General features: G+C 46.2%; 1 protein-coding gene across 5 annotated transcripts in view; it reads left to right on the top strand.

Moving 5' to 3' along the window:
• THSD4 (thrombospondin type 1 domain containing 4) overlaps window positions 1-12808 on the top strand; it is a 564068-nt gene extending 551260 nt beyond the window's left edge. For all 5 annotated transcript variants that reach the window (XM_027067671.2, XM_053223795.1, XM_027067672.2 and 2 more), the window contains 3 exons: window positions 5027-5206; window positions 6265-6409; window positions 7702-12808. In XM_027067671.2, coding sequence (XP_026923472.2) covers window positions 5027-5206; window positions 6265-6409; window positions 7702-7844 — 468 coding nt within the window. In that variant the 3' untranslated portion in view covers window positions 7845-12808. The remainder of the gene's footprint in view (window positions 1-5026; window positions 5207-6264; window positions 6410-7701) is intronic.
• Window positions 12809-15415: the final 2607 nt, after the last annotated feature.

Genomic DNA, 15415 nt, shown 5'->3' with positions numbered 1-15415 from the left:
TTCTTTTTAAGAAAATAATTACCAGAAGGGGGGCAAAAAAGGCATTTTTAACAGAGGTGTTCATGACAGCAGGGCACGTAGGGATATTATGGTATATCATAACTCATTAGAATATCATGTAACAACAACAGTGATAATTAGGGAGACGTAGAAAGTATACATGATATAGTGGCAAGTGAAAACCAGAATATGAAAATACATGAATGTCATCTCAGCCGCTTCAAAGAATGGGGTTTTATATGAACAACAGGGGGAAATGTTTTCTTCTCAAGTTTCCTTTCATGTTTTTATAATACAAACTGTAAAATATAGAAAATTCAGAAAGAAAGAGAATCCACGTACTTCCAGTGCTACCCTAGTGGGTATCAGAGGCAGATAACACCTGATAACTGACCCCAGCCCTATTTCTCTGTAGTTCTTCTGACTCGGGGCAGTCAGCTTAACCTCTGTGGGCCTGTTTCCCCATCCAAACATGAGGATAAGAATACCAACTAATAAATAGTAGTTCCCTTTTCTCCATGGTTATGATTTTGTCTGCCGGCTATTTCTGTGTCATTATTGATAGCAACACACTTAGGGCGTGGGACCTGAATCCCAAAGATAATTCAGAAGGAGCTGTATTACACAACGCACCCACAGAAACCGAGGCAACGGGAAGAGCCCTATGGGAAATTGTAACAGCCCTCACATGGTGAGGATGAGCAGTACAATTCAACTCGAATGTCTACCAATCTCCCAAGACGAGAGGGGAGCAGGACTCAGGGTCCTTTTTCCTGGCAGGCCTCCTGTTGACTCCTGACCTACTCAGAGAACTGAGAGTGTGAATCTGGGTGAAGGCAGTGTTTGTTTCTTCCAGGATTAGAAACAGAATTTATTGCCCTGTTGTCCAAAAGGGTCAGGACATGACTGAATGTGACAAGGTTTTCGTTCTGGATTTATGAGGATGTTGGAGTCTGGGGGCACCTCCATACCCTGGGAATCTGATGTTGTCCCCAGAGAAAATGAAGTAGAGCATGCTTATTCATTGAAACTAAAATAAAAATAAATGTTGCTTCCATCCATGTGGTTTGAACGATAGTTGCATCTGGAACACCCCACTAGCCTGGTCACAGTGAATCGTCCAGGGTGGACGTGTAACCCAAGCCAAGCCAAGCCGAGTTTTTCTCTGGGACTTTTAGTGTGGGCTTTGGGGGAAGAGACTACCTGGGAAATCGTGAGCACGGGTGCTAGCAGCGGCCTTGTTGAGGCTTGTGGAGAAAGCCAATCCAAGAGAAGGAGACCTGTCAAGCTTAAGGAGTCTCTTTTCTACCTGCAGCCAAAGTAGCCCAACTCCTACTCAGGGTATTCCACCAGTATCTAGGTCAGTGCCTAGATGGATCACAGATGTTTCCTATCTTCCCCACCAGTTCTGGGTTTACTTCACCTGTACATTGTCTTTGTTCTGGGGGGTCTTTCACAGTCTGTAGCCATTGAGAGCAGCCCTCTTGTCTGCCTATCTGTCTGGATTTCACTGGCATCTTGAGCAGATATCTCCACTCTCATCTGGTCTTGGAGCAGTGATCCACCAATGTACAACTGCAGGAATTCTTCAGGTGTACAAACACACATAATCACTCCCACTGCTCAGTGGAAGTAGTTATCCCTGTTAAATACCACTTGCTCTTCTAGGCTTTTCTCCATGAATTATATTTTACCTGATATTTGCATTACTCTCATTTCTCGTTGTCGAATTTCACCTAGTGCATTTTTGTCATCTTCTTATGTACTTTTCCAAGGTATGCGTTTTGTAGGCAAGACTTTATTTTTACCCAGTCTGCAAGTCTCTGTAGTTTTGGTTTGGTTTGGTTTGGGGTTGTTTTTAATGTTTATTTATTTTAAGAAGAACAAGAGGGAGTGGGGGAGGGGCAGGAAGAGAGAGAATCCCAAGCAGGCTCCATGCTGACAGTGGATCTCACAGTGAGATCACAACCTAAGCTGAAACCAAGTGTCAGACACTTAACCAGCTGAGCCACTCAAGCAAGTCTCTGTTTTTTTAAGAATTAAAATTTAACCATTCACATTTATTGCAATCAATTATATGTTTGGACTTCCCCCTGCCATCTTAACTTGTGTTTCCTGTTTAGGTTATTGCCATGCTTTCTGGGTCTGTTTCTTCTTAACTTTCTGCACATTTGCATTGATTAGGTTTCTCTAATTCCATTTTTCCCTCTAACATTTTGGAAGTTATAAATTCTATTTTTATTCATTTGGTAATAACATTCAAATATTTAGCAGTTTTAAAGTTTTATGTTTCTATCTGTGTTATCTATAACTACATCTTCCCCCAAAAGAAAACAGAAACCTTAAGTCCTCATTTATTTATCTCCACTTTCTCAATCCACAATAGCTCCCAAAAGATCTTGAGATCATCTGGATCCAGCTCCATATTAATGTTAACTAATTTTATAGAAAATACTGAAAATCGAGAAAATTTAGGTTTAAAAATAGCTTTCTCCCACCCAAAGGTTATCTTTTTATTGAAATATAATTCACATGCCATAAAATTCACCCTTTAAAAAAATTTGTTTAATTTGGGTTTATTTTTGAGACAGAGAGACAGAGCATGAGCGGGGGAGGGGCAGAGAGAGAGGGAGACACAGAATCCGAAGCAGGCTCCAGTCTCTGAGCTGTCACCAACTGCAAGATCATGACCTGAGCCGAAGTCTGACGCCCAACTGACCGAGCCACCCAGGTGCCCCAGAATTCACCCTTTTAAAAGTATACAATTCAGTGGTTTTTAGTATATCCACAAAACTGTACAGCCACCACCACTGTCTGATTCCAGAACATCTTCATCATCCCTGGAAACCATTATTAACAACAGCTTTTGCCAACTTCTGCTTTATGTCCTTGCTGGTGTGTCTTCTTCTAGGTTCTTTTTTATGTGGTTAGAGACCGCTAGTCAGTAAGTCTTTCAAATAGGATCATGAGTGGTAAGTTTCTGAGCCATTGAAAATCTGAGAATGCCTTCACTTTGCCCTTTGACAGTAGGGGCAGATGTCTTTACTGTCAGGCACCCAGGCATAGTCAGGCCAGCCCAGCTGTTCCTGGTCAGTACCTTAGCGGCCACTCTCTCCCTGCCTTGAGTCCTCTCTCCTGCTCCTCATATTCCTTCTCACCCAAAGCACCTGAACTCTCCTCGTTGCCAGGCATCCTCCTGCATGTGCATTTTGAACTATGATGTGCTTCTTCAATTTAGTCTCAGCTGCCTTTCACCCTTCTAGTATCCCCCATAGCTCCCGTTCCACCAAGGATGAGTATCCTTTCCTGTTTCCAAATGCTATTTCGTGCATGCACACGTATATCACCCCCCTCCCGCCCCTGCCATACACACATACATTCACTTGTTCCTAACACAAATATTCTGCCATTTCTGGGCATTGAGGGTAGAAGGCTGAGCTATGTACTCATTCTCCCTTAATTGCCTAATCTCTTCAAGGACTTTCTAAAAATAGCATCAAATAACTTCAAGTTTTGGTCAAGGTTTGTACTCTGCTATTCTGCCAAGCACTCAGTACAGACACAGACCCTCAGAGCAGTCATGGCGGGGAGGAGTCTTTCTGATTAGGTTTCCAAACCGCCACTTTGCAAGTGAGACAGTAGAGCCATGGGGAAGTGCAATATCTTGGCTAAAGTCACAGAGCTGTTTAGTGACGATGTCTGGACTAGTTTCCATGTCTCCTATTCCACCCTTGCTTTAACACGCACACTCACTCCTCCTGCAGGGGAGGCCAGACCTTTTGCCTGGCAGCCTGGTCACTCCTCCCCTGCCTCCGGTGCTGTCATTGTCTGCAGCATTTGTAAGAAAAGGACAAAACCTGAATATACTCCAAATCAATCATAAACTAACATGGAAAAAAAATAGGAAAAACAAACTAAGAAGACGTATTCTCTGGATGTCTTATGAGGATGCCCCGCACACCCAAAAAAGGGCACAAAGGGGAAATTGCTGAGGGTGATGCTTATGATGTCCTGTGTGCTTAATTCATAGTCTGTTGGTTTGGGATTTGTCTTTTTTTTTCTGTAGATATGTGTGGGTTTTCCCCCGTTTTTTTAATTCGATTATGTTCCTGCATACAGACAGTAAAGGTAATGTTAAGAGTTTCAACTGAAGAAATTATTAGAGGCTCTTATACAGGTAGTAGATTATTTAAAGTCTCTAGAAGAACATAGATCACAGTTTAAAATTTTTGTAATCAAGAAGTGTTAAGAGTCAACCAAACGTGAACAGAAAACATTTTACAAAGTAACAGATACTTACATAGAATACTTGGTGAGCAGTTATATGCATCGTGTTCGTGGAAACTAACAAAATACGCCAACGCATGTAATTGTCTGACCACCCTCTTTGTGTGACTACCCCCTGCACACTTCCCACCAAGCTGGGAAGTGAAAGGCTTGAACTCCAACGTCAAAGCTTCCTGCTGGCCACCTGTTGGGAGGGGAGGGTTGACCACAGGGGGCATTGTCCCCAGTCTTGGATCTTCTCAGGTTCGTGCATCCCGAAGAATTTTAATTTAGCCCTTCATCCACAGGTGTGTGGGCTCTAAGAGACTACTTCATTCCCAGTATCCACGCACTGAGACCTGGCAAAGCCATCAGAATGTTGGTTCATTGTTTTACAATGAGCACTGTCAGAATCTACTGGACAGGGACAACCAAATTGACAGGCTGATGTGTTCCTGCCTGTGTGCCCGGGGAGGGGTTATATAAAAGAGGTGGTCTAAAAGAAACCGTTTCAGTCTCACCACAGAGGGCACCACAGTCCTGGCGCTGTGATAACCCAGGGCACCTACTCTCCATTCCAAACACAGAGCTGTTAGGAAAATTGGAATCCACCTGCAACTTTTCGTCCAGTAATATTTTCCAGGTGCCGTTGGGCTCATCCCCACTGAACTGATGAGAAAAAGCACTCAGACAGACACCGCATGATGTTCTCGTCCCCTTTCTGTCATGTGACACCCATCCTTCTCTGATTTTTCTCCAGTGTTCCATCGAGTGTGGGAGCGGGACCCAACAGAGGGAGGTGATTTGTGTTAGGAAGAACGTAGACACCTTTGAAGTGTTGGACCCATATGAATGTTCCTTCCTGGAAAGACCCCCCAGCCGGCAGTCATGTCACCTCAAGCCTTGTGGGGCCAAATGGTTTAGCACAGAATGGAGCATGGTAAGTCATGGTGCTCTTTATAGACATCACATTAGTACATCACACTTTTGTTTTCCGCCCATAGACAGCCAGACCACCTGCTGTGTGCAGGCACTGGGCTCAGCCCTGGAGTAGATTCCCTACAGTGACCTACTCTAGACAGTGGCTGTTGGGGCCTGCTTGGTGGGAGGAGCCAGAGGCTGGGACCGTCTTGATCTCTAAACTGAAGAGGCCATAACGCAGTGACTCTCAGTTTGACTTACTTATTTTTTAATAATTTTTTTATTTTTATTTTTTTTTAATTTTTTTTTAATGTTTGTTTATTTTTGAGAGAGACAGGGACAGAATGCAAGTGGGTTAGGGGCAGAGAGAGAGGGAGACACAGAATCCCAAGCAGGCTCCAGGCTCTGAGCTGTCAGCACAGAGCCCGACGCGGGGCTCGAACTCACGAGCTGTGAGATCATGACCTGAGCCGGAGTCGGTCACTTAACCGATTGAGCCACCCAGGCGCCCCAATAATTTTTTTAATGTTTATTTATTTTTGAAAGAGAAAGAGAATGCAAGTGGGGGAGGGGCAGAGAGAGAGGGAGACACAGAATCTGAAGCAGGCTCCAGGCTCTGAGCTGTCAGCACAGAGCCCAATGCAGGGCTTGAACCCACAAACCAGGAGATCATGACCTGAGCTGAAGTCGGACACTTCACTGACTGAGCCACCCAGGTGCCCCATCAGTTTTAGTGTGTGCAAAAGAATCAACCAGCATTTTGTTTGGAAAGACCGGATTCTGGCTTCACCCTAGCCAAGTATTTTGCATTTTGAACAAGTTCCTTAGGTGAGTTGGATGCAGGTATCCTTGGACATTCTGAGAAATGCTGTTGTACAGGGGATGTGGTTGGGGTATAGTTGGGACATAATTGGTTGTGAGTTGATGGCTGTTGATGCTGCTGGACGCATGGGAGTTTGTTTTAGTATTTGGTCTCCTTTTGAAGATGTTTCAAATCTTCCAAAATCTGCGCCTCCAATGTGCTAGGCTAATGGACTGTCAAAAATCTCTTAACGCTCTCCTTTTCTCACCATGCAGTGCTCCAAGAGCTGCCAGGGTGGCTTCCGGGTCCGGGAAGTGCGCTGCCTGTCAGATGACATGACCCTAAGCAATCTCTGTGACCCTCAGTTGAAACCAGAAGAGAAAGAATCTTGTAACCCTCAGGACTGTGTCCCTGAAGTTGGTAAGTTGGGATTCCTTTCTAGGAGAAAAGATACATCCTTCTTAAACTCCATCAAGTTCTCTTGTATGAAAATGCCAAGCCCATCTAGATCTCTCCATGACCTTGTGCATAGTCATGGAGTTCAGGGGGTCAAAATACTTTCAGTGTGATAAGTTTCACAGTTTAATATGACTGTTCATAGCAGGGAAAGATACATCCTTCTTAAACTCCATCAAGTTCTCTTGTATGAAAATGCCAAGCCCATCTAGATCTCTCCATGACCTTGTGCATAGTCATGGAGTTCAGGGGGTCAAAATACTTTCAGTGTGATAAGTTTCACAGTTTAAGATGACTGTTCATAGCAGGGATGGTGATCCAAAACACCCTCCAAACTTAAATGTGAACTGCTTAAAATGCTAATGGTTTCAGAGATTCGGTTCCATTATCTTTAAGGTCAAAGTAGTGAGAGTTCAACTTTTAACTGTAGGAACAAGTCAGTGTAAGGAAGAAAATTAATAAGAAAGGTCTAAATCTATTTTTTAAATGTTAAATAATAATTAAAAATAAGAAAACCTTGGTATAGAACATAAAAGGAAATGTGAATGGATAGAGAGACTAACTGTTCCTGGGTGGGAACACTCAATACTATAAAGAGGATAAAATAAGGTTCATGGGGTTCAGCATATAATATGTTCAAATAGATTGCCAGGGCTCCTGGGTGGCTCAGTCGGTTAAGCATCAGACTTCGGCTCAGGTCATGATCTCACAGTTTGTGAGTTTGAGCCCTGCGTCAGATTCTGTGCTGACAGCTCAGAGCCTGGAGCCTGCTTCAGATTCTGTGTCTCCCTCTCTCTGCCTCTTCCCCATTTGTGCTTCTCTCTCTCTCACTCTCTCTCTCCCTCCCTTTCTCTTTCAAAAATAGATAAACATGGGGCGCCTGGGTGGCGCAGTTGGTTAAGCGTCCGACTTCAGCCAGGTCACGATCTCGCGGTCCGTGAGTTCGAGCCCCGCGTCGGGCTCTGTGCTGACAGCTCAGAGCCTGGAGCCCCCGCTTTGGATTCTGTGTCTCCGTCTCTCTGACCTTCCCCCATTCATGCTCTGTCTCTCTCTGTCTCAAAAATGAATAAACGTTAAAAAAAAAATTTTTTTTTTAAAAAAAGGAAAGATAAACATAAGCTCCTCGCCCACCCTGCACCTCCCGTGGGTACTAAAGCAGGACCAGGATGGAAAGCCAAGTCCACTGTCCTTTCTCTTGCCATGGGTCCGGGCTGGCTCTGCGCTCAGAGAGTCTTTTCTGTTCTCTTCTGCTGCAGATGAAAACTGCAAGGACAGGTACTACAACTGCAACGTGGTGGTCCAGGCGCGACTGTGTGTCTACAACTACTACAAGACGGCCTGCTGTGCCTCCTGCACGCGTGTGGCCAACAGGCACCCGGGCTTCCTGGGGAGCAGATAACACGCCCGCCCCGCGGCAGTCGGGCGGTCGGGGAGTCTGTCGGCGGTGGGACTGGCTGGCCGCTGCTCCGCCAGAGGCTTCCAGGCCGCCAGCCAGCGTCATCACCACCCCACCTTCGGCAAAGCGGACACGTCGTGCCCAGGAGCCAAGCCACGGTTGTCCTTTAGCATCACCATAAACTGATGATCCCTCCTTGGGAAACCTGGCACCTGGTAAGGTGCCATCTGAAAACCACGCAGTGGGGGGCGGGGTGCGTGTAGCTCTCAGTCAACTCCCGTGCCAGCACTTTCTAAGTCACTGGAGGGGCGCTGCCTCGTCCATGGTGCTACTGCCCTTTTCAATATCGGGGCCCCTTGGAGAGTCAGAAGAGGCAGCTCCCACCCCGGAGCCCCACCAAGCCTTGCTGAGACGCCTGCTTCCCACTGTTACCTCAGCCTGGCTGTGCCTATTTTTATTCTCAAAGACATTAGGCTTTTTCCTGCCTTATGACACAAATATCTCATGTCAATATAGTGCTTTATTGTTTCACAGGTGTATTCACAGGTACTAGATCATTAGCGGCCCACGAAGCCCCAGAATGGAAGCCAGGGAATGAATCATCATCCCCATTTTACTGACAAGGAAACTGAGGCTCAATTTGTGTAACTGACCTGCCAGGTACATTCACCCGTTCGGTGGCAGAGTTGAGTCCGACCCCTGTCATCTGACCATAAAACTCACCCCAAGGCCTGCCCAGAAGCCTTAGGTCTACAGAACATGGCTTCATTTCAGACCAAGTGACTGAGAAATTTCCCCGCTCAGCAAACAAAACCCAGTTTCTGAATTCTTTCCTCTGGCCAAAGGTCAAGACTGTATCCACTGCACTCTGTTGTTTCCAAAGTCTGTTTCTGTTTGTCCCTTACCTGACAAAGTCACAGATCCTCATTACAGGACCCTGTGCAGGTTTTGTTAAACCCCGTCCTTAACGGAATTGTCCATGAGGCAAGAAAGTCAATGGGGTAGCAAGGTGATGCCTGAAATTCTGAGTGCATTCCCCAGTGATATGTGCCCTCCCCCCCGCCCGCAAGGAACTGCACACCAGGGTCCCTTTGGCCACAGAGCCCTTGTTTCCTATCTCTGGGCTCTGGGCTTTCCCTCCTTTCACAGTCACTTCTGGGATGTTCACCACACATCACCCAGTGGAGAGTCTAACCAACGTGTCTCAGCATAAAACCTGTGTTTATATTAGAAAGAGTCTCCCTTTGGTTTTTCCAGTTTGATTTCTGGGTTTCTGTTTTGACTTCCCATCCCTCCCTCCCACTGTGACTCACAACCTATACGCACCATCCCAGACTTGAGCACTAAGATCTGCATTCATACAGCAGCCAGGAAGAGTCTCCTTCAGTGGGCTCCTTCAGTGACGGCCGCAGTGGCAGGATCCTCCCCGATGCCCTTCACCTGACTCTGCAGTTCTAGAGGCCTCGGGCTGCAAGGGAGATGCAGTGCATAGAGAAAGGTAAACCACCTGAAAAGCCAATTAAAAAAAAAAAAAAATATATATATATATATATATATGGTTGACCCTTGAACAGTTAGGGAGCTTAGGCTGCCAGCCACCCTCGGTGCAGTCAAAAATCCTTGTGTAGCCTTTGATTCCCCAAAAACTCAACTACTAACAGCCTGTCATTGACTGGAAGCCTTACCCATGATGCAATCAACGCATATTTTTACGTGTATTATGTATTATATACTATATTCTTACAATAAGGTAAGCTAGAGAAAAGAAAATGTCATTTAGAAGAATCACAAGAGCAGCACCTCTGTGGCTCAGTGGGTTAAGATTCCAACTTCAGCTCAGGTTGTGATCTCACAGCTCATGGGTTCAAGCCCCACATCGGGCTCTGTGCTGACAGCTCAGAGCCTGCAGCCTGCTTTGGGTTCTGTGTCTCCCTCTCTCTCTGCCCCTCCCCTACTCGTTCTCCCTCTCTCTCTCTCTCTCTCTTTCTCTGTCTCTCTCTCTCTCAAAATTAAACCCTAAAAAATGTTTAAAGAAAGAAAAGAAAAATCACAAGAAAGAAAAAATACATTTACAATACTGTATGGTATTTATCGGAAAGAAAAATCTCTGTATAAGCGGACCCATGCAATTCAAACCCATGTTGTTCAAGGGTTTTATATTCTTTCACCAATTAAGAAAAACTTCAGGCTTAAACAAACCGTAATCTTATAGAAAATCTGTCTTATTTAGTACCGTGGTCCTGGGCTTATTTCCCTTTCAAAGCAAACCTGGATTCTCAGTAACTGAGTTTCTCCCATGAGCCCTTTAACCCAAAAATCTGCTAATTTGACGGTCACTTAAAGCTTTTGGAAACAGTGTGGCCAGCTCACTCTGTCACACTGTGTTCAGTTGCCACTACCCCTGGGCTTTCAGAAATTCTGTGTGATCTTTCGTTGGGTCTTATTCTCTTCTTGGAGAGCCCAGCCGCCATTTTGTAAAAGCACACCCATCTCTCCTCATCTCCACACAGTGTAACTCGTGCAATGAGCTGATGGGCAGAGACCCCGGTTCCCATGCCCGCCAAGCAGAGCAGGACCAGAGAAGCCAAGCATTCGGGTGGTTTCTGTCCAGAGCCCTCTCTCTCCCTGTCACCACCTACTTTTGCATTTTGTCACAAGAGAAGGGTTGCCTTCATGCAGCTGCTCTCAGACCTTGCGGAACAAGCCCCCGATTGGAAGGGTCCCTTGGAGGAAGCTTTCTTTACATGCTGGAGGGTGGAGGGCAAGATCAGTGGGTCAAAGAGCAGAAAGGCTGATTTCACTCAAATTGAGGGGAAACCTTGGAGCCATCCAGGCTGCCCCGCAGAGGTCTGGACCACCCTACATGGGCGATGTGCCGTCCCAACAGGGATTCCTTCATCAAGCAAGTCACCACCCCAGGGTGGTCCAACTCTAGATTCTCATGACTGGCTGCGTCAATGCTGGCTTTGTCTCTTTGACATCTCTTTGGTGTCCTGGGGCCCCCAAACGTTACATAACAGCTGTGCTAGGGACCGTGATCTTCCTGTGAGAATGGCCATCCTGCCTCTGGCGGAATTGAGTAGGCGCAAATGGGCCCGTCCTTTGTCTTCAGGGAGAAAACGTACCTAAACTAAGCGTCTTTTTTCTTTTCCAACAAATAGTTGAGCTGTTCTTGGAATTCATTTATCTCTGGAAAGGTTATAAGTTCCTAGAACAGGGGGTTCCGCGGCTTATTTGTCTTTGAAGTCCAGTTTTCGCTCATTTCCTGGTTTATTGCATCAACACCTGAATGCCTTTGTCCTTGGCACAACACATATGATAAGGTCCCTCAGTGTTTCCAGCGATAAAGTTCCTGGAGGGGGTCAGAGGAAAGCTCACCTTTTGATGACTCTCCCCGCAGATGGGTCTCTTTCTCCCTTTCCTGGCACTCCCTTATTTCACCCTCCTTCTCCCATTATCTGCCGGCTCCTTCTCCGCCCACTCATGTTCCCTCAACCGGGCACGTGCAGAATTGAAAGTTCCGTTTTAATTCTGCTTTTCTTCTTCCTGTGTACTGAATCGCCTCGTTCCCTGCCCTGACTTTTAAAATTAGACGAATCGAAGATGTTCTATGTTTTTCTCACAAAAGCCAACACTCTCCAAACAGAAGGAGTTTGCTATTTTACTTCACTCATTAGAAAAGGAAAGTGTTTTCCGTGCAGTCCAGGCAAAGGACATTCAATGCACTCCAGTCTCCCACCTTCACGCTCAGATTCCCCCACCCCAGAATAGCATGAGAGACACTAAAGAAAGCTTGTCAGCCTGGCCACTAGGTGGAGACAGGAGTCAGCTGAGCACTTTACAGGTGCGTCTGGGCCACTGCCCTCACGCTAGTAAGGAAACCAAGAGAAGTGAGGCTTGTCCCCACCCTCGAGGAGCGACACTGCTGGCAGGAGCTCTCAGGACTGTCCCCATCTGTCCCTTTTCCCCTTGCCTCTCTGCTCAGGGCTCTTGGAATGTTGTGACTGCTTCATTTCCTTGAGTGCATGTCATCCGCTTATCCTCAAAGTCTTTAGCATTTGACACTTGCCTTTGAAAAGAATGGCCTTGGGGCACCTGGGTGGTTCAGTTGGTTAAGCGTCCAACTTCTGCTTTGGTCATGATCTAGCAGTTGGTGGGTTCGAGCCCCGCATCGGGCTCTGTGCTGACAGCTCAGAACCTGGAGCCTGCTTCTGATTCTATGTCTCCCTCTCTCTCTGCCTCTCCCCTGCTCACACTCTGTCCTCTCTTTCAATGTTTAAATAAACATTAAAAAAAAAACTTTTTTAAAGAACGGCCTTACCAAGGAGGTGAACAATGGGTGGGAGATACTAAGTTTATTCTCATCAAGTTGTGTGACAGAGAGAGAAATCCGGATAGGACTAGTACCTTTCTAAACCAGTGGCTCTCCTTTTTTTTTTTTTTTTTAATACAGCCATTTTAGAATTTGAATATTGGTTTTCTAGTGTAGAAGGTATAAATATAAGCGATAAAAAGATAGATGTCTTTCCTTAAAACAGATTGAATAATCAAACCTGAAGGAACCTGTATCAGTCTGGCAGGTGGAGGCCAACATCTGACCCTTGCCATATCTTTAAATGGCTTTGATGGGAAGTTGGACACCTTACTGATGAAATTGGTAGATGACATGAAATTGGTGACAGTGACAGGCTCGGGATCCAAAGAGATCTGGGAGACTAGAACAAAACCCGGATCTTAGGAATTCACGAGGAAGCAGCATAAGTCTACCTTGGGATTAAAAAAAAAACAAAACAAAACTAGACTGGGGTGCCTGGGTGGCTCAGTCAGCTCTTGATTTTGGCTCAGGTTCCAGTCTCTTGGTTCCTGAGTTAGATCCCCATGTTAGGCTCGGATTTTCTCTCTCTCTCCCTCTCTCTCTACCTCTTTCTCTCCCTCTTTCTGAAAATAAATGAGTAAACTTTAAAAAACCCAAAACTATACAAATACAAGGTGGAGGAGACGTGAGAATTCCAGTTGACTAAGCTCAGTGAGTCAAGAAAGGGGTGGAGGCTCCCCTCCAGCACCCCACCCCCCACCCCCACACACACACAAACCCAAAATGAGACACTCAGGCTACATGAGGAGAAAACATTGGTGACTGTCTGCCACATTGCGTTGTGATTGCTGCAACCACACTTGGAGAGTATTGGTAGTGTGTAACATTCAGATGAGCACGCCCAATCCTGAGGAGGGGTGCACACAGTTAGGAACGGTGGAGAGGACGTCACGAGAACGTGTAGCCTGGAGAAGAGACATGGGGCCGTGTTATAAGGACAGTGACCCTAAGACCAGGAAGTAAAAGCAGACTTGAGCTCCTGGAGAAGAACCAGCCCTCCCTGAAGGTAGAGGGCTCTCCCGTTACTGGGAGGTCTCAGCGGAGGTTGAATGGCCATTTGTCAGGGATGCTGGAGAGGGGATTCAGGCGCTCAGCTCGGGCAATATGATGTCTAAGGTCCCTTCGGAGTCTAGGCTTTGGTGATTCTGTCGGTAGAGCAGCTTTGAGTGATTCACCTGGTCTGGGATGGCAAGTACATGCACGTGGACTTCCCATTTCTGGGTCCCCCATTTTGAACCACGGCACGTGGACTTCCCATTTCTGGGTCCCCCATTTTGAACCCAGTGGTGCATCCTCACCTGAGCTGAATGTGGCCTCATATCTCAGAACCACTAGCAACTTGGCCAAAGCTGCCCTGTCAAGTCCTGCTTTGTACGACGTGGCCACGAGAGGGTGGGAACTCGCAGCCAACTTTCTCAGCATCTCCCAGAGGGTGAGCCCCTTGCCTCAGTGAGAGGAAAGCCATTCTGTTACATAAGCGAACTTCCACGTCCTTGACCCCTGGTTCAGTTTGACAGAAGGATATACTTTGTTATAACTTATTATTTTGTTCTTTGTAAATACAAGATGTTTATAGGAAATGTGTATTCTGAACTGTATGGGCAGAATGAGTCACTACACCAAAATAGTTCTATTATTTAGAATATGTTAATTTTAAAGGGACCTAATAGGTATTTATTTACATATGCAATCCACATTTGTGTAAAATCATTTGATCCTACTAACCCAGCTTCCTGCAAAGTTGCTACATGATGCCTTATTCTAAGTTCATAGTTACGATGTAGTATCCTGACTAGCCAAATTCTTTGGGTTTTAAGATCGAATATAAATTACTCTGCTTTTTGACTCGTTCAGGGAGGGACTTTTACCCCTGGCATTGTACCTGACACAAGCCTGTCTGCATCGCCACCTTTCCATCTTAAATATTATGTTTGCTCATATAATCTGCCCTCTCCTCGTCCCAACTGGAGAAGGAATCAGGAGGGTTTTCTTCGTCCCTTCTCTTCGTCTTGCCTCCTTCGTAGGCTCGCCAACACTGACTTGCGTGGGAGGCTTGGTCAGAGCTGTGGGTGAGGCAGGGTCCGCTGGCAGGGGCTGGGAGGGGCTTAAAGAGGTGTGGCTCCTTCACAGCTCTGACCACACCTCCAGGGTGGCCGCTGGGACTGCTGGGGTAGGGACACTGGGCTGTCCCGCCACCTGCTTAGCCAGGAGCAAGGAACCTACCTACTAAATATAAATACTCCACTGCCACCATGTCGGCCTTACAAGTGTTAAATTATTATTTAAGGAGGTGAGGGGGAGAGGGTGAATTATGTGAGCAAATGCAGTCTGTTTTCGGCAAAAATGACAACTATTTTTGTGTATGACTAATTTATTTTTATTATTGTAAAGATGCAATAAACTGGTTAAAAGATGAGCTTTGTGAACACATTTGTGCTTTCTCGGGCCTGATTCCATGTCTACTCACGTTGCTTCAAGCAGCCCCTTTCAAAAAAGAACCAAGCCCTGGAGCAGCCCGTTGGCTTGTCTTAATGGCTCTGAACGCTCTGCACAGGGCGGGGCCGCTTCACCACAGGGAACACCTTGGCTACAAAGCACCTTAGCTTCACCCTGGTCCTCAACCTCGGCTGTATGCTAGAATCGCCTGAGGAGCTTCAGATAAAATATTCAGGCACCTGCACCCCCCAGGATTGCACATTTGCGGGTATTTCTTTAAACCTCCCCCCAGGAGACAGGAAAGACTGGAGCCCACTGGGCAGATTCCATCTGGCTCGTCTCTCAACCGAATAAGCCCTCCTCCAGCTCCCCTTGGGCTGACTTCACCTTGGTCTTGGGTTTAGCCAAGTGTTTGACAAATCTTTCAGGTTCTCTTGGTGCATAGGAAAGTGAAGTATGACTTAGGTCAGAATGCCCGGTGAGAGCCGTCCCGGACTAGAGAGAGTCTCTGGAGGAGTCTGTCCTTGACTCTGTCCTGCACAGTATTGCATCAGTAACTCTCAGAAACTTATTATGTTGCCTGAAATGTGCTTCCCACACCTCCCACCCACCTTTTCAGCCTGGAACATCTCCACGTGTATCCTCTCTTCTTTTTGATTATGGTAAAATTCACTTAACATAAAACCCACTATGTTAACCGTTCTGAAGTGTACAATTCACCGATTTTTTATACAGTCACAGTGTGGCACAGCCATCACTGGAA

Source organism: Acinonyx jubatus, chromosome B3 (assembly GCF_027475565.1).
Source record: "Acinonyx jubatus isolate Ajub_Pintada_27869175 chromosome B3, VMU_Ajub_asm_v1.0, whole genome shotgun sequence".
NCBI classification, from domain to species: Eukaryota; Metazoa; Chordata; class Mammalia; order Carnivora; family Felidae; genus Acinonyx; species Acinonyx jubatus.
This window is presented reverse-complemented; position numbering and strand designations above follow the sequence as displayed.